At 37.0% G+C, this 18,799-nt stretch overlaps 2 protein-coding genes across 4 annotated transcripts in view; both read right to left on the minus strand.

The window, feature by feature from the left end:
* Positions 1–18,799, minus strand: part of LOC132700488 (NADH dehydrogenase [ubiquinone] 1 beta subcomplex subunit 2, mitochondrial-like) — a 190,286-nt gene that overhangs the window by 48,275 nt on the left and 123,212 nt on the right. The window lies entirely within an intron of this gene.
* LOC132700483 (suppressor of lurcher protein 1) overlaps positions 1–18,799 on the minus strand; it is a 202,204-nt gene that overhangs the window by 46,212 nt on the left and 137,193 nt on the right. For all 3 annotated transcript variants that reach the window (XM_060667836.1, XM_060667837.1, XM_060667839.1), the window contains 2 exons: positions 1,952–2,108; positions 1,000–1,059 (listed from right to left, as the gene is read on the minus strand). In XM_060667836.1, coding sequence (XP_060523819.1) covers positions 1,000–1,059; positions 1,952–2,108 — 217 coding nt within the window. The remainder of the gene's footprint in view (positions 1–999; positions 1,060–1,951; positions 2,109–18,799) is intronic.

Genomic DNA, 18,799 nt, shown 5'->3' on the forward strand with positions numbered 1-18,799 from the left:
ACCATGAAAAACAACTTAAGGATGCTAAAAAAAGTTTTTACAATTAACTTCTTACAACCTCTGTTAAATTGAAAGTAATCTCTCCAAACATAAAATGTTTCCAGGTTACTTCATTGATGATGAAGATGGCAAGTATGTCGATTTACACGCGAACTCTGAAAAATTTAACGACTTTTTTGTGGATTCCGTTAGAGAAATAATAAATTTAATTTAAATTTAATAATAAAATTTAATAAACGAGTGAGTTAAAATGTTTATACTATACTTTTTCTACGACCATTAGTTTTTGGGTACATTTTCGCAAAATACGAATACATTCACTGACATAACTGTCAGAATGGACAAACGTCAAAATTCAAAGCGTGGGAAATATCTCCGAAAACATCCGATTGCTGCGAAACCCGTGCGGTAAAATCCCGGAAATGTCCGATGTGGCTCGGATTCGTGGGAAACGAAACTGACGTGGTAAAGCGACGCTTGCCGCACTCTAGATCGCTGGGTAATTAGGTATTTTACAGACGGGAGTAGAAAAAACTATATGAGAAGTTGCCTTTGTCCGTCAGAATACTTTGATGGTAGTAACGCTGATCTCTCAGTGTGATATACTTTGTGTGTTTGTACGTATCTCTTTTTAAAGTATGTGTTTTAGTGTTCTAAGAACTGTGCGTTCAGGCTTTGGAACATCAAATTTAGGAAGTTCAAGAAATAAAAACCAAATCCTAAAGCTTCATAGAGCCTCTACGTAAAAAAAGTCTTCAAAGGACCGCGGTTTCGAGTTGAAAAACTCCTCCCTATGTGAAAAGTTTTCCTAACCCCGATGCCCGACACGGCCTTATCATTAACTACTTATTCATTCTGGCAAGATCCCCCGGGGAATCGCTTTTTCCTTATTGTCATTCAGCCCGCCATTCATCTCCTCTTTCCGTGCCATTAACCGTGCGCGCTCCACTTGACGATCGTTTTTCTCGCGAACTGAAACACGGTTTCCCGCGGACTCACCTCAGGTCGCCCCTCTGCAGAGAGATCTCCTCGAACACCACCCGTATCCTCTCCTTAAACCTGCAAACAGTATAAATCAATTTAAGAGTCCATTAGGGCCACTTTGGCGAACTTTATAAAGCCGGAGGGGCGTGGGGGGCGGCGGATAATGATAAATCAAAAACTTGCCGCTCCTAATCCGGGTTTAATCATTAAGGCTTTTATACCTAATAAACTTTTACGCCGGGGAAGTTAGTTATTGTTTCGAAGGAAGGAAGGTTTCGGGAATAGTTTGATAAGATCTCGGTTACTTCGAAGGATTAAAACCGTAACTTACCAAACTATCTTTTATTATACTATGATACTCTATAATTCCCGACTCTCCAGCCCTCCCATTTTCAATAGCTTCCGTCACGGGGTAAATCATATATATGCCAATTATGAAGTACATTGCTTCAAATTTCGGAAATTTCGGACTCTTATCGTGTTTCATAGCAATGTCCAAGAAACAATCGAAAATTTCGAAAAAAAAAAAATGGATACCGGTGTCGGATCAGGGACATTTCTTACAAGCTTATGTGCCTCGTGGGGAGTTGAAAAGGAGGCAAATTTCAATTTTGTAGCTCCAACGGTTCGAATGTTATTCAGGAAAAACCAAAAGACGGGAACGGAGAACGGGGAACGGATAGACAAAAAAAATTTTTTTCGACGGTGATCATTTCTGTACCAACGGCGATCCCGTAGGACTTACCGTTACCGAGATATAAAATCTTGATATGAGATTTTTTACTTTTGTACTTTAAATTTTCTATTTTAAGAAGTGTAAACGATTTTTCCTAAGCAGTGGCAACACCGCTCGTAACAGTGGTAGTTAGAAATAAGAGCACTTGTTATCAGAAAAGTGACGTATTATGGCGGTATAACGAAACAAATTTCTTAAAAGTTTTGCAAAAGAGTAAACAGCAAAACTTACCTCGCATTAAACCTGTAAGAACATCGCACGTTCTTCGGGTAAGTCGACGGGTATCTCGGAGAGTAGAACTTTCCGTAAGTCGGAGATTGCTCGGAGCTTACGAACTGATAGTCGCACATCGTGCCCGTCAATTTTAAACCGTCGATACGGAACGAACCTGAAACAATATGGCGCCTAAAACTATTTAAATCACGCGAAACACCCAGGACGTTAAATGGAGAAAACTGAAAAAACAAGCAACACCGCAATGCACGAAAAAGGCGCGCTTGATTTCATTCATGGAAGACAAAGAAAACATGAGATGAATAGCGCACTTAACGCAATGGTTAAAAAAATTCTTGTTCCGCTAAGAAAGTCCGCCTTATTCGCCCGACTTGGCCCACAGCGACAAAGTTCCTAACTAATCTCAAAAATTTGAATGAGCTTATTATTATAAAACGTTTTAGTATATATAGGAATTATGTTGAAAAATAAATTAAAAACGTGGTTTTCATTGTCAGACGCGGAACTTATCAGTCAACCTTCGTATGTATTGATCCAGAGATACCTTGGCGTGAATCAGGACGTGTATATATTTGTTTTATTGCCTACAACAGAGCGTTTGAAAGAGTCAATCGCTAATAAGAGTCATCAAAGCAAAATAAATACGAAAAGGAACATTTCTCAGAACAAATTGAATTTAAAAAAGGTTTAAGGCAAGGGTGCATACTATCACAACTCTTTTTCAATACTCATTATACTATAAAGTCTATATAACTATAAAATGTTCTAGTTTTTCTAAGAAGTATATTGGTAAATAAATAAATAAATTAAAAGAAATCGTTGTTTCCATTGTCGTGCCGGAACTTATCAGCCCATTGTACATATGGAGCAAGATGTAAGCCGTAATTGTATAAATATGAATTCTTTGGTTACTGAGTTAGAAGTCGTAATTTTTGATATCCCAAGATGTCCCCTAGGTGACGGAGGTTGTAGAAGTGACATAACGTTACTACTTAAAGTGAAAATAACGTGTTTTCCGGTATTTTTGGAAAATTTAATTTACTCTTTTTTAAATGTATCAATTTATGTTACTCTTCCTTGCTGACGAACGTACTATAACTCTTTGGTCTTGGATTACCGGTATCCGCATAAATTACCATCAACGTACGAATCTGGTGGGAGGGGAAACGATACGAAAAATAAATTAAACCCGAATGCCGATACCCTCGACGTGAAGGGTAGAGATCCAGTGGCGTCCCCGAAATCCCTCCGAATATCAATCATCCTAACTCTCGTTTTATCTCGCAATCTGTATCGGAGCGACAGATAAAAGCCAATAACTGTTATAAATCATTTTAGGGCGGCAGGGGGGGGGGGCGGTCTCTGTGGATTCCCCGCCGTTATCGGGACGCTCAGAAAGAGACCATAAAAACTGTAACCGAGGGCTTAGTGCTGGTAATACGGGGCGTCACAATTTTTGAAAATTTCGCGGGAATAAGTGTTCTTTATCACGGCCACTGGCGGTACAAACTTCAGGCTTGGTTAATTAGTTTTCCCTAAAATGCCTACAAATAGACTAAATTAATTTTTACACACCTTGTAGTTCATAAAGAGTTGAAAATATTTGAAAAATATCTCAATTGGTCATCCAAATAAATAATGCTACAGGTTATTTTTTACAATAAACTTGAGAGCAAGCATGAAAAAAGTCTTTTCAAACAACTCATGAGGCAAAAAAACTTATATTTTTAGCTGCCTATTCCAACTAAATAACACAAATTGCAAAAATCATTGCAAACGGTGTTGCCAAATTTTTTCTCAGATCTCTCCTCAGCATTTGGATTTTTCATTAAAGTCTTTATCTCATTTATTTTTTTTGCGGGTACGTGTTTTTTAAAAATTCATTAGTGTTGAGATAATTCCAACAAACACAGTTAATTCTATTTAAATTACGTCGAAAAAGTTCGAAATAATTTTTCGATCGCTTAAAAGAAATCTTCCGGTGCACAAAAGTTCCGGAAAAATTTCCCGGAAAGTTTTAAAACTCATCGAAAACCAATTGGAATTTTCTAATGAGAGGGTACGGTGGGTGGAGCTTTTTGCTAAATAATTCTATTAAAACGCGAGTCTACAAGACAATTTATTCATTCTTAAGGCGGCAAAACAATGATAAAAATTTAAATAACCAACTGTGGTCACTCTTGGTTTCAGTAGTAAGCAACATGATTTCTACGTCCTCCGTCCATCTGTGGAAATTACAGATTACTAACTAATCGACAGATGGCAGCACATGTTCTAACAAAGTAACCAAACCTAACAACAAAGTTCCCCCTTTTCTAAGTCACACCCCATTAAAAGACTCTTTCTTATCTGTTTTATGATATGAAGACACATTACTCCTTCCTATTGCTTTGTGTTTAGCCATTCAGCGTCGAACTGGGTTGAACAATTTCAAAAAAACTAGCTTTAAGAACACTCCTCTATGCAGCTTTTCATGGACCTTGTTATCGTGACAAATAATAATATATTTAGGTAAAGCTCCTGTTTTGGTTAAGAGAATATCCAGATACTGGTTCAAGTTGACGATTGTCGCTTGAGGCATTTGGGTGCCTCTTCGCAGATTAAACAGTCAATTTTCAACCAGCTGGAAAAAAATTAAATCGCAAGATTGTTTAAAAAAATCAAAGGATATTTGGCAAAAACGGATCGGTTATTTTAGTCCACTGGTTTTTAACTTATATTAGGAAGTTATCTTTGGAGAGGCATGAGGGCAGATGTAAGATCAATGGAACTCTAGATATGCTGACGATACCGTTAGAATAGTTCATCAAGTGGAATCTATTATATATCTAAAATCTACGAAGAAAGGATCTCACCATAGAGGATCGAATGCTACATATTCGCTGTCTTGCTTTTTGGGTGCGGGAACTGGACCCTAGGCGGAGACCCTGGGTGAGAGACACGGATTACTTAAAAGACTTAAAAAGACCGTGTCCAAAGCTGAAATAGTCATTTGGATCGCCAATCTTCGTGAGGAGGAAGAAGAACTGCTGCAACTGCCTCCTTCAAATTCCTTAGCCTGCATGTATCGTCTACGTGTCCTCAAAAGTCTGCGGTTAGAGAATTTGATCGGCTCGTAGCGGCGTTCCCGCATCGTAATTTCGATTTCAAATTCCGATTTGCTAGCGCCGACGAGATGATTGAACCCGAGACAATGCCTGAAATATGGATCCGTATATACGCTCTTATTATCCAGACGCGGGCGTTATTTTCTCCATTTATTTCCCGCGGGAACGGTCCCGTACACGTATGCATCCGAAACGTCGTTTCTTTTAAATGTAAAAGCTTCCAGACGCGTCCGATATTTATATTACGAATTTTTCCGACGTCGTGTCGTGTTACTCTTCAATATCCTTCACCCCATCGTCAAAGGCGTCTGCCCGATAATATGGTGGACTGATAGGAGAAGCATGGTAGAGAGCACAATCTTCGGCAGTGGACTTTTCTTTTTTGATTTCCCAAAATTTTATTAATTTTACTTTTTAAGGGTTGCTAATTGGACTTAATTTTTCAAAGAAAATTTGCGAAATGGCTTCCCAACTCATAACTCCATTTTCTTAAGGTTAGTTCCAGATCCAGATCTCTCAATTTTAGAGTTTTCTAAGGCTGTGAGTAAATTAAATACGAATAGATGGCGTAGTAGCTGCTTAGTAGACTACTACTCTGCAAATAAACGGGCATAGTCGTGCTGGTGGGGTAGAAACGGGTACTTAATTAGGTGGGAAATATCTCTGATTTGACAATCCTGAGGTCTACGAAGGGCAGCGTATCGTCCGACAGACACGTTAAATCCCAAATCCCGAGCTCTTTAACGGGAGTCGACCGAACAACAATTTTATCCGGCGAATTTAGCACTACTACGCGGTTGGTTGGTACATTGTTGACGTGCCTGGTTAAATTCCGGATTCGGCCATTCGGGATTTGCGGGTGGGGTTGGGGCGAGGGGAGCGGTGTAACAGTGGGGGATTACGCCAGCCGGGGACAACCGCCGAAGCCATACAATGACGTCACATGGTATTATTAACGTCAAAAAAATTTCATAATAATAACTTTGTTCGGCAATATCCTATTAACAATACGATAAGCGCCATAAAACTACGTAAATCGCGCAAAATTAGATGAAAGCAATTATAAAAATTTTTCAAATGTCAACCCTCACTGCAACTACTTTGAAATAAATAACTGTAAGAATATGTATAAATCACTTGCATTTTTGTAACACGTAGCTGTTACTTTGAAGGGATCATAATGTTATCCTATAAAACGTCCCATAGTGTCATAATCTCATCTGCTTATAAAATTCTGTGTAAATCTAGTTTTGCTTTACTTCGAGAAAGAATTCGTCATCAATAAGACTCCTTTGTTTCTATGCGAGTTCGATACAACATGATGCATGACAAAGTTGTAAATCTGATGCGGATGGAGATGGAGATGTGTTAATAACATTTGACAACATTTGATAAAGACACGGTGTTGTCGAAACAATTGTCATGTCATAATATATAATTTCGTGAAAATCTGAACTTTTAGTTGTTATTTATTTTGATAAATGGATTTTCATCAAGTAAAAGCAACCTCAGTTCAATAAGTATTTTTAAGTTCACCTTTTAAAAATTTATGTATTAATTTTTATCATTTAAAATATTCGAGTATATTGCTCAAAATACAAAGTGGAATTTGTGTTGTGTCTTTGTCGACAACCAATCGTACCCCCGGAAGCGTTTATATTCAACTTAATGAGCTGTCCGCGTTCTCTTTATCTCGAATCTTCGTACTTTTTCGACGGGCTAATGAAGTTCTTAATTTACGGTTATTAAAAGTTCAGCGCAGATTTTAATTGGACGTTTAAAGTAGCGGAGAGTTGTGTTTTTTCTTTATTTTCTGGCCCAGGTTCGTTTTAAGTGGCAATGAAAGGAAAGAAAATTCATCATGGAAATATATATTATCGAAACCATTCCATCACTTAAAAAAAAAATCGGCGCGCCACTGTTGTCTGTTAGATATGGAACAGATTTCGTCTTTTTACTTTTTCCCCACTGATACGCCGTTTCCAAGTAAAATTTGTAAAAAAAGCGGTGTTTCTAGTGGGGCGCGTGACGTCACCGTGCCCTGGCCGGTCTATCGTTATTCCTCGCCACCGATGACGAAGCGCATCGCTTCAATCAAGTTGCCGTCTGACAATAACCAGACTTGCGTGACGTCACGTCAGCGTCTCGCATAAATCTTAATAAGCTAAATTTTGATTAATTTACGTTAATAATGCATCCGAAACTTTACCAATCAAATTGTCCGCCGCAGCAAAACGTTGTGAATCGTTTACGGCGGATTGAAATCAATTGCGTCACACGGTTCGTTAGTTGGGAGGGGCGCAGGGGGCGTTTTTAAACTTCATTTAAGTGGCAATGTTGTCAAATAATTTTAAATGTCACCAAGACAAAAAAGCCTCCCTCTAAATAATAAGTACCACTTAATAAGTGACTTTTAAGCAAGGCGATTTAATAACTTATACAGGATGTGTCAAAATAAATGCGAAAGCTTTATGGGCGAGATTTTCGGTTTTCGGTTTTCTGGATGTTTAGGACCTAAGTTGTAGACCGTAATATTATCTTCGAAAACGTTCCTTATAAATTTTTACCTAAGAGCCAGCGTTTCTGAGATATCGGGATTGAAGCAATGACTTCCTTCTGACAGCATATTCTCCTAATTATAGAGGATATTTCAAAACAAATACGAGAAACTTCTTTAAAATAAAGTTTTGTTTGTTGTTGCTAAATGTTGGGTCAAGAAAGTATTACTATTTCATAAAAAAAAAATTCACACTGAATTAGACCATCCCTACCATCCCTTTTAACTAAATTTTATTAAAATATAAACAACAAGAAAATATATTCTTTTATGTTTTATTTATAAACTTTTGTCTCCTACAATTTTTGTCACAACATTTACAGTTTCCAAATAATGAAAAAAAATTGAATTACTAAATATTTTCTTTCGTGATATTGCTCAGTTGATTTGAATACAAAATACCACAAATTTAATCAGAAATTTATTATGTAATAATTTAATTCTGTTTATAATCTTATTTTGGTACGAAATACAACGGTTTGACAAACATTTTTAACCATAAAACAAGAAAACAGTTTGTTTTAACATGTAAAACAGGGTCTAGATTCTTATGGCTAGACCAGGAAACTGTTTATACATGCAAGTGTCTGAATTATAATAACTGCTTGTCTATGGTCCGCGATTTATTACTTAAATGGATGAAGTCGGTCGAAAATACGCATGGGCGTTGAAAATAACCAAAATTAAGAATTTGAACTACAAAGAGAATTGACAGGTAGGCGGGCAGTAGCAATTACTTTGGTTCGGAATGTATAACAGGGTTCATATTCTTAAAGGTGGATTAGGCAACTGTTTATACGCGTCTACCTATGACTTGACTTGTGTTCCTTGGTTATCTTTGGTCTGTGTTTTCAAACGTACAGGAATCCGTGAAAAACATACATTGGTTTCTGTGAAAACTCGCAAAATTAAGAATATTAGATACAAAAATTAATTGGCATGTAGACGGACGTTAAAACAGTAAAATATGGTTGGCAATCGCTTTGTTTAGGCGTACAAATAGGGTTTAGATCGTTAGCTAGATTAGGCAACATGACTTACGTTCCCTGGTAACCAATTTTCTTGCCTCCTGCTTTGTTTTTACTCTGCAATTCGGGGCTCATTGCTTCTGCTTGGCGAAAATTGACTAATTGATTTCACTATATATGAAAAGAAAATGTGATCGGCTCATTGTTATTGTGCTATTGAGATTCAGGAAAAATCCTTGAAAAGGACGACCATCCAGAGTAAAAGTGGCCACTTACAGCTAAGAAGAAGAAGAATGATCTTTGGTGAGTTTTGGTTTACGATTTGGTAAAAGATCGTTAAAAAACTGACATTGACGTTTGCGAAAACAAACCTGAATTAGGAATTTTATATATAAAAAATAATCAATACATAGCAAAAATGGAGTTTAGATTCATAAAGGTAGATTGTTGAGATTGTTGTCCTGTTTATGCACGTATTTGGCTGATTTATGTTCATTGATGATCTTTGGTGTACGATTTCGTACATTTATGGAAAAAGTTGGTCAAAAGCTACCAAAATTAAGAGGTCTAGATACAGAAATAATTAGCAAATAGACGGACCGCCTATGTATGACTTGCGTTTCTGTGAAAACTCCAAAAATTAAGAATTTTTTCGGAGTGTAAACAATTTTCAGATCATTATAGCTAGACGTTCCTTGATCCCGTCTAGTATTTGCTTGATTTTTGTCTTATTATCCCTATGTAATGTGGTAAAGGATGAGCGTCCACAGTAAAGAAGAAGAATGTTCCTTGGTTGGTTTCACAAAATAAATAAGAACTAAAAGTTCAGATTTTCATCTGTGTTTAAGTGTGTAGCATAATTAGAATCTAGGCTATTGTTTTTAAACGCTCTTTTATGTTCGTTAATGCGTTTTTTGAACGATCTACCTATTTGTCCAATATAAATATTAGGACAAGATCCGCATTTCAACCTGTAGACACCTGATTTTTGAGATTTTGGAAATTTCGTTCTGTTGTTTTTAAGAAAATTTCCTATTGTGTTGTTAGTTCTGGAAGCTATTTTTAAAACACATTTTGACAAATATTTTGAAACTTTTTCTCTAGGTTCTCCTATGTATGTAATTGTTTTAAATTGTTCGTGTTCTGTATTAGGTTTCGGATCAATAGAGTTTACTGTTGTCTGGATTTGTTTTTTATTTATAATTTTATCTATAATGGACAGATTGTAGCCGTTGTTCTGTGCAATTTGTTTAATGATATTAAGTTCCTTGTTGTAATTTTCTATTGAGAGTGGCGTATTAAGAAGTCGGTTTATAAAAGAGTGAAATGCAGCCATTTTGTGTGTATAAGGGTGATTTGAGCAGTTATGTATGACTGTGTCCGTGTATGAAGGTTTATACACACAAAATAGCTGCACTTTACTCTTTTATACAAAGACTTCTTAATACGCCACTCTCAACAGAAAATTACAACAAAGAACTTAATATCATTAAGCAAATTGCACTGAACAATGGCTACAATCCGACCATTATCGATAAAATTACAAATAAAAAACAAATCCAGACAACAGTAAACTGTATTTATACGAAAGCTAATACAGAACACGAACAACTTAAAACAATTACATACATAGGCGAACAAAGTAAAAAAGTTTCAAAAAATTTGTCAAAATGTGGCTTAAAAATTGCTTTCAGAACTAACAACACAATAGGAAAATTTTAAAAAGACAGTAGAACGAAATGTTCAAAATCCCAAAAATCAGGTATCTACAGGATGAAATGTCCTAAAATTTATATTGGACAAACAGATAGATCCTTCAAGAAACGCATTAACGAACATAAAAGAGCGTTTAAAAACAATAGTCCGGATTATAATTATACTCCACAAAATTAAATTTATTGGAAGCCATGGAAATTAACAAAACGAGACGCTCAAATGTATTGCTTAACGATCAATTAGATATAAATACCTCTCTTTTATTGAACTTAAATTCTCACAACAACATTATTTAAGGTTTTTTTGCCATTTTTCGGTATATATAGTAGTAGACACGGTGTTGTCGATGCAATTGCCATGTGAAAATATATATTTTCGTGAAAATCTGAACTTTTAGTTCATATTTATTTTGTTAAATGGATTTTCATCAAGTAAAAAACGCCTCAGTTCAATTTTTGGTTGGTTTTGGTTTGCGATTTCTTATGCATATGGAAGAGGATGATTAAAAAATTGAAATTGATCTTTGTGAGTACTACCCGAATTAGGAATTTTATATACAAAAAATAATCAATACATAGAAAAAGTGGCGTATAGTTAGAAATTGCTTTAGCATGGTATGTATAACAAAGTTCAGATTTTTAGGAGTAGATTGTTGAGATTGTGGTCTACGAATTCATATCTATATTGAGGAAGTCCGTCCTTTTCTGCGGTATAAATGACGAAAGGGACACCAGACAACGAAAGCTTCAACCAAATAAAACCTAAACGCGATCTACTGACAGGGACGGTTTTTATTCCCGACACCTAAACCACACGATCCGGCAAATAGCCGCCATTTTCAATTAGACGACACGCGAGCCGGTACATGCGAAGTATCGTATTACGATGTATAATGCAAATCGATAGCGGCCGGGGCCATTAATTCGGACATTACAATGGAGGTCAATCGGTCGACGCGATTAGGTTGGGTTCCGGAAGGTCGTAAATCGCAAATGTTGATAGTCGGTACTTTGATTCATCGTTAGCGGATATATGATTCAATCGGTAGCGCAATAAAGCGATCTTCGCCTCAACTCATCAATTGATTTTTACATTGGGGCGCTTTTGCTGCCATTTTATGAAAATGATGATGCCTTCACTTTTTGTGGTTAGGTCGAAGTATGACAACAGTGCTAGCACCCAAGATAATGTCTTTTCATAGATATAAGAAAGTGATTAACTCATACGAATTAAGGAAAGACTCGGGCAAGCTGTAAGAATGAAATAGGGCCGAACAGGTCCGTACTTTGCTTAGAATTTAATTATTTGGGGTTTTGTTACGAAGGATACTAAAGTTTCAGGTTTCGTCAGTTATACAGGGCGCGAGATATTTGAAAAAATATCATTCGACCCTATAATTTATGCAAATTTTGATATTTACCGATGTTTGGTATAACTATGAAATTCGACGAGATGTGAAGGACATTTCGACAACACCGTGTCTTTATCAAATGTGTTGATAAAGACACGGTGTTGTCCAAACAATTGTCATGTCAAAATATATAATTTCGTGAAAATCTGAACTTTTGGTTCTTGTTTATTTCGTTAAATGGATTTTCATCAAGTAAAAGCTACCTCAGTTCAAGTCCCTTTACCACACTTAACCGCGAAGTTCTTTCTTTTTATAATAAAAACCTGCTAGGCGCTACGAACTTGTCCTGCCCAGTGACGATATTTCGAAAGCAATCTTGTTTATTACGATGTCTATGAAAGAATTATACCAAATAACCGAACCTCCGAATGGTAAATGTCTTTTCTTATTAAATCGCCAAGAGGGTTATTATAAGGTTGTTCGGAAAGTCATTTCGTTTTTTCCCGTCAGAGGACCTAATTACCTTTTTCCGAAACCAACTTCACACTTAAGCCGCATAACCATCATATGTCTTGAGAGCTGATATTGCAAGGCTTGTGTGTGAAAAAGTTCTATTAATTCTACGCAGTAGTTTTTGCTTGGTCCCCTTTTAAATATGGAGAGCAATAAGCAGCATTTTCGTCATATTTTACTTTTTTACTTCAGAAAAGGTAAAAATGCTGTCCAAGCGAGAAAAAAATTGACGGATGTGTATGGAGAAGGCGTGTTAACAGTACGCCAGTGCCAGAACTGGTTTGCAAAATTTCGATCCGGCAATTTTGATGTCGAAGATGCACCACGGTCTGGAAGGCCGGTCGAAGCTGACAAAGATGCGATAAAGGCATTAGTTGATGCAAATCGGCGAATAACCACACGAGAGATCGGTGAGAGATTAAATTTGTCGAATTCGACTGTTTATGGCCATTTGAAAGGCATGGGCTTAACCTCGAAGCTCGATGTATGGGTGCCCCGTGTCCTTACGGAGCGAAATTTGTGTCGTCGCGTTGACGTGTGTGATTCGCTCCTCAAACGTCAAGAAAATGATCCATTTTTGAAGCGGATTATTACTGGGGACGAAAAATGGGTTGTATACAACAATATTAAACGCAAGAGGTCATGGAGCAGAAAAGATGAACCGGCTCAAAGCGTGTCAAAAGCCAACATTCACCAAAAAAAGGTGATGCTCTCCGTTTGGTGGGATGTCAAAGGAATCGTTTTTTTTTGAGCTTTTGCCGGACAATACAACGATTAATTCAGAAGTCTATTGTCATCAACTGGACAAATTGAATGATTCACTTAAAGAGAAGAGGCTCGAATTAATCAACAGGAAGGGCGTAGTGTTCCACCAGGATAATGCGAGACCTCACACAAGTTTGGTCACTCGCCAAAAACTTTTACAGCTTGAATGGGACGTACTGCAACGTCCACCATATTCTCCAGATCTGGCGCCTTCCGATTACTATTTGTTCCGGTCCCTGCAAAATTTTTTGGATGGCAAAACCTTTACCTCAAATGAAGATGTCAAAAACCACCTGAACCAGTTTTTTGCCAGCAAGGACCAAAACTTTTATGATGCTGCCAGAAAGATGGCAAAAGGTGTTGGACCAGAATGGCCAATATATAATTTAATAAAATATTTATTCATTATACGAAAACTGTCTTTCATGTTCCCCAAAAAAAACGAAATGACTTTCCGAACAACCCAATACAATCATGACCGTATATCGCGTGCGGCACTATACCGACTTGAAATCTTCACGATTTCACCCCCTACGCCGTACTCGCGACCCCGTTCGACGCCGCGTCCGTTTTAAAATTATCCCGGAGCTCGGCTATCGTCGGTAATAATTTAGAAGACGTCCAGGTACACCTCTAGCGTGCGCGGACGTGCTTTCGTGGCATATTTTATTTATCTATTAGTTTACGGCTGGCTTCCTCCCACTGGGGAAGCGGCTGGCAGTTTATTAGTTACCCGGGGATTCATAGGGAAAGTACTAAACCGCATGGTCGGGAAAGCGGCACCCGAGTTGTGTGTCACACTTTCGCACATTTTTACTAACCTCCCTGTAGTTTCTACCATTCAAATTAGCTCCAAAATATCTCCTATTCTTGATATTTTTGCAGCGCCCTCCTTTGAATTTCTAACCAGCCGACGGTATTTCTCTTCTACATTGGATTGCTTTTTCGCATCGTAATGCATCCAAATCTTCCTTAGAAATGCGGATATGTACTGAGAACCCCTCTTTTTGTGACAAATAATTGGTTTTCGCTCTTGATTTTGAGCAAATTATAATTAAAACCTGCATTTTCATAACTTACGGGACTGAAATCTACATTAAAACTGCAGATAACTACTTAAAAACCACACTCCGACTCATATCGCACCTAAAACCGAATCAAAACTGCAGATATCAGCTTAACTATCATTTTTTGATCCAAACAATTGTTACCATTTCGGGTTAATATCTTTCCAACATGGCATCCACTTCTGGTTTACGTGTTTATTGGCAAAGTTCTTCATTTGTTGTAGTTGAATACCTCCAGATATGCGCTAAATATCCTTGAAAACTGCTTCACTCAGCGTCCACGATTATGATACGTTAAATAGCTGAAATATCTGGAAATTGTCTTATGGTTTTTTAATTTTGATATTCCAAGTGCTATAGTGCTCTTCTCCGAATTTCCCACAATGCATTGCGTTTTGATATTCCAGGTGGACACTACTATAGTGCTCATTCGAAAATTTCTTTCCATGTGTTACCTACGCAATTATGTTTTTCTTCTTCAGTTGGTCCCCCATCTCCTGTTCACGTGATTGCTCTCATGATCGATCATTTGTTAGTTCTAGTCCACCACATTCCTAAAAAATCCTCGAAACTTCTAATTATAAAGAAAGAGTGTTCTCACCATTGTGATCTGTAAAGTAATATGTTCTTCTTCCGTTATTGTTTGCTTTTGCTTTTTCTCGGTTTTTCTTTCTTCCGATTTGGTTCCTTCCTCCTTCAGTGCAATCAGCATTTCCTAGTCTATGTTCCGTCTTGTTGTGCCCGCTGTACAAATGGTTAAGTTAAGTCACCGGATCGGGTTGGTCAACCAATTAATCCGCCTCTACCAATTCATTTCTATGAGTAATGATTATCCAAAAATTCTCGATGATAATACGGAAGAGTTCCATATTGCTGAAACCATATTTGTTGGATCTCATTAGAGTATTTGATTTCATTGCTCCAATTGCCACAATAATAGAGTTTCATTTGTAGGTAATGTTGGCTCTCGGTTGCTAGACGAACGCCTGGTGGTGGGTACGGGGACGTCCTCCCCCGCCAAGTTCATTTCCCGTCGGGACAATTGAATTAATTTTTATTAGAATAATCATCTTGGGATATTCAGTTGCTTTTCGCGACAATTTATTAGATTGTTGCTCGTGTAAAAGGAGGAAGCCTTATTCGAAAGTAAAACGGCGACAGATGAAAAACTGGCCCGGGGTGCTTTATGAAAAATCTGGATTTCTTTGTAATCAGCGGGAGAAAATTTACATTCTAGGCGTTCCGGAATCGGAGCCTTGTTCCATTGTAGTTATTTTCCCATGGAAACTACAGCTGCAATCTGGATTTAATAAGTTCCTTTTCATTTTTATCGTGGCTATTTAGACCACACTTTACATGTAATGAATTAATTTTTCAAAGGAAGTATCAGCGGCTACGGTAATACGTTTCGTCAATCATCCTGCTTGAGCCTGAGCAAGTATTTAATTCAGACGAAACTGCACTGTTTTTAGGCAGCAAAGGATAAGTGACACTTTTGCTATGTTCTAATGCATCTGGAGATTGTGTCATTGAGCTACTGATGCTTTACAGATCGTTTAATCCTAGGGCTTTAAATTATCAAAATTCATTCATTCATTTTTGGTGATATTTTACAAAGCATGATACTTATCTATTACGAAAACGCAAAACAAATTAGATTTCCATTTATCATAACAGTTCCAATCACTCTTATACACACAAAATGGCTGCATTTCACTCTTTTATACACAGATTTCTTAATACGCCACTCTCAACAGAAAACTACAACAAGGAACTCAATATAATTAAACAAATTGCACTGAACAACGGCCATGGAGATTAACAAAAGGAGACAAATGTATTGCTTAACGATCAATTAGATTTATTGAACTTAAATTCTCACAACAACATTAATTAAGGTTTCATGGTAATTTTTCGGTATATATAGTAGCAAGTAGTTTGTAATTATTACATTTAACAAAGATACGGTATTGTCGAAACAATTGTCATGTGAAAATATATAATTTCGTGAAAATCTGAACTTTCAGTTCTTATTTATTTTGACAATGATTGTATTTCTGGCGGTTCAACACATTCCTCGCCTCTAATACCAAATTCGGTCAGTGGAACAATCGCAGCGTAAAATTACCAGCCTCTCCACCCCTCTTCGACAAGCACATCCCTCCTCCCCTTAGGAGATCTGAGTCCAATGAGCCGTTTCCCCGTCGCCTATCGAAAGTTTCAATCGGCTCTCCGCTTTTTACGTCTCACAATACTTCTGGAAGGGCGTTAGCCTTAATTCCCGGCTTATTTCTCTCCGAAGCCCGTCATAAAATTGAAAATTTTCTAGCTGCCAGCGATTTCCTAGAAGCTATCGGAAACCGAACTATAGGATTTTGCAGGGGCGTATCCAATAGATATATCTGTTTGCCCTTGTTTTCTCTTAGTATTTTCTCTGTAGTATTATTATTTATTATTATTGTTATTAATATTATTACTATTATTATTAAAATATTCTAAACTCCTGATTGCTGAGCTAAAAAGAAGATATATATTAAATATATTATGTGAGTAAAATGTTGGCCAACATTATAACGATGATTTTCAGAAAGAACGTTCAATTCGTTTTAAGTGTTTGTCCTTGGTTTTCGCTTTTGTAAGTTTTCTTATATTTGTTGAAAAATAAACGTCTATATGCATTATCATTACTATTATTAAGTTTTACTAACCAAACTTGCGGAGAGTAAACAGACTAACCACAACCTACTGGGACTAAACAGACAAAACAAATTTAACTACTACTAACCGATAAATGTAATAGTTACACATGTCAGAGTAACTTTCAAATCTTGTCACACCATGTTTTTTTTAAAGGGGACCACTAGTCTAACCGAAACTTACTGGGACTAACCAGACTAACCAAATTAAACTAGCTCTAAATGTGAAAGAGGATATTTCACATCTTATCACTTAACTTACTTAAACTTAATGTGGCTCAACAGATTAAACGAATTAAATTAGCTCTAAATGTAATATTTATACAGGTCATGTAATAATTTATAATCCCGTTTGTGCCAGAGGTTCTTTCAAATTTCATCACACCATATTTTTTTAAAGACGATCGTTAACTACCCAAATATAACCAGGACTTATCAGAGCTAACAAAAACTAATCAACTAATACTAACCCAGTCTAACCGAAACTTACTGGGACTAACCAGACTAAGCAAATTTAATCACCACTAACGGGTATGTGTAATGTCTACATATGTTATGTAATAATTTACAATTATGTTTTTGTCAGAGGATCTTTACTTTCTTATCACACCATTTTTTTAAAAGGATATCAATTAACCAAATTTACCAAGGTTAAATAATAAACTAACCAAATTTATAACCGTGTATAAGTCAGATAATCTTTCAAATCTTAGACTAACCAAAATTTATCCCACCCAACAAATTTCCGAGCAGAATGTCACTTCGGTTGTCAAATCACAAAACAATGTGATATTTCTACATCGTGTTCAAAATTTTATTTTTGGGGTCAAATTTCATTGTGTTGTTTCCCTAAATAAACAAATATAACCGGGACTAACCAAAACTTACTGGAAGTAAATGGACCAACCAAAATTAACCACAACTAATCAAAACTAAGCTACTATCAATCCTCTACGTAGAATGTTAGTTACTGTAACTAGAAATGAACTATTTAACACACACCCTACAGACTTTTCACATATATAGAGAAGAGAGAAAAAATTTAAAAATTGGCGAACGCACGCGGACCCCGATCATTGCCGAAGATTTTCGTCGAAAACCCGAACACACCCGAATAATTACGAAAATTCAAATTTTACCGCCAAAAGTGACTTTACAAAACATTTTCGTCATCAGATTTGAATTTCCGCTGTGAAACTTGGTATTTTATTGCACTTTGCGTGTCATGTTTCAATATTTTTTTCAAAGCAACGAATCCTTAACTAACCAAATATATCCAGGACTAACCAAAATTAACCTAAACTGACCAAGACTAACTATATCAATTTTCTAAGGTAAAGGACTTGGTTTCCTAACGCCGACGCGTCGCGGAGCAGCCGGAACGAAACTACAGGCTGGGAGGGCGGACGGGGGGCCTCCCGGCGATATTAATTTTCGTAATTTCTTGTCTCGGCGACAAGAAACTCTGTTGTTACGGCCAAAGTTGGGGCGAAAAACTATCGCCGGTGTTGCGCGACAAAACGTTTTTATTGTGGTCCCGCAAGGGGCGGGGGACCCGACCGTCCCCCGACCGCCGCCGCGTACGTAGCGAAAATTTATTAGTTAGTCCGGGAGATACGTGCTCGGGTTTTAGCAATTTCGTTCGAAAAATGCGAACGTAAAACCTACGGCGACGAGATTTACGCGTGGGGCGGTAAGGGGGCGCGGATCTTCCCCCATCCGAGCCTTCGAGGGGGGCATGATGTTAATGGCCCGAAGCGGTTTCGTTTTTGTGCGCGTTTTACGCTGGCGTGAGTTAATTTTTTCGTGTGCCTCCATCTGTCGATGAAAGGCGAAACTTTGTTTGAAAGACCGGAAATGGTGTAGTGTTCTTTTTTTAAGAGAAGTACGAACACCTTTTTTCCAAAATTTTTTAAAAAACCTATCGCAGCGTGAGTATTAAAGAAATTCAAATTTTTCGTGGTATTTATAACACAATTTTATTTTTTTTTTTACAACAGTAAATGTATTGAAACGGGCATGACGTTTGTTTTGGAAACTGTTATATGCAGATTTTCATTTTTACATGAAAATATTTAGTCAAATCTTCAACATTTATTATAGAC

The sequence above is a fragment of the Cylas formicarius genome, unplaced genomic scaffold (genome assembly GCF_029955315.1).
Source record: "Cylas formicarius isolate icCylForm1 unplaced genomic scaffold, icCylForm1.1 PGA_scaffold_4__25_contigs__length_36172078, whole genome shotgun sequence".
NCBI lineage: Eukaryota > Metazoa > Arthropoda > Insecta > Coleoptera > Brentidae > Cylas > Cylas formicarius.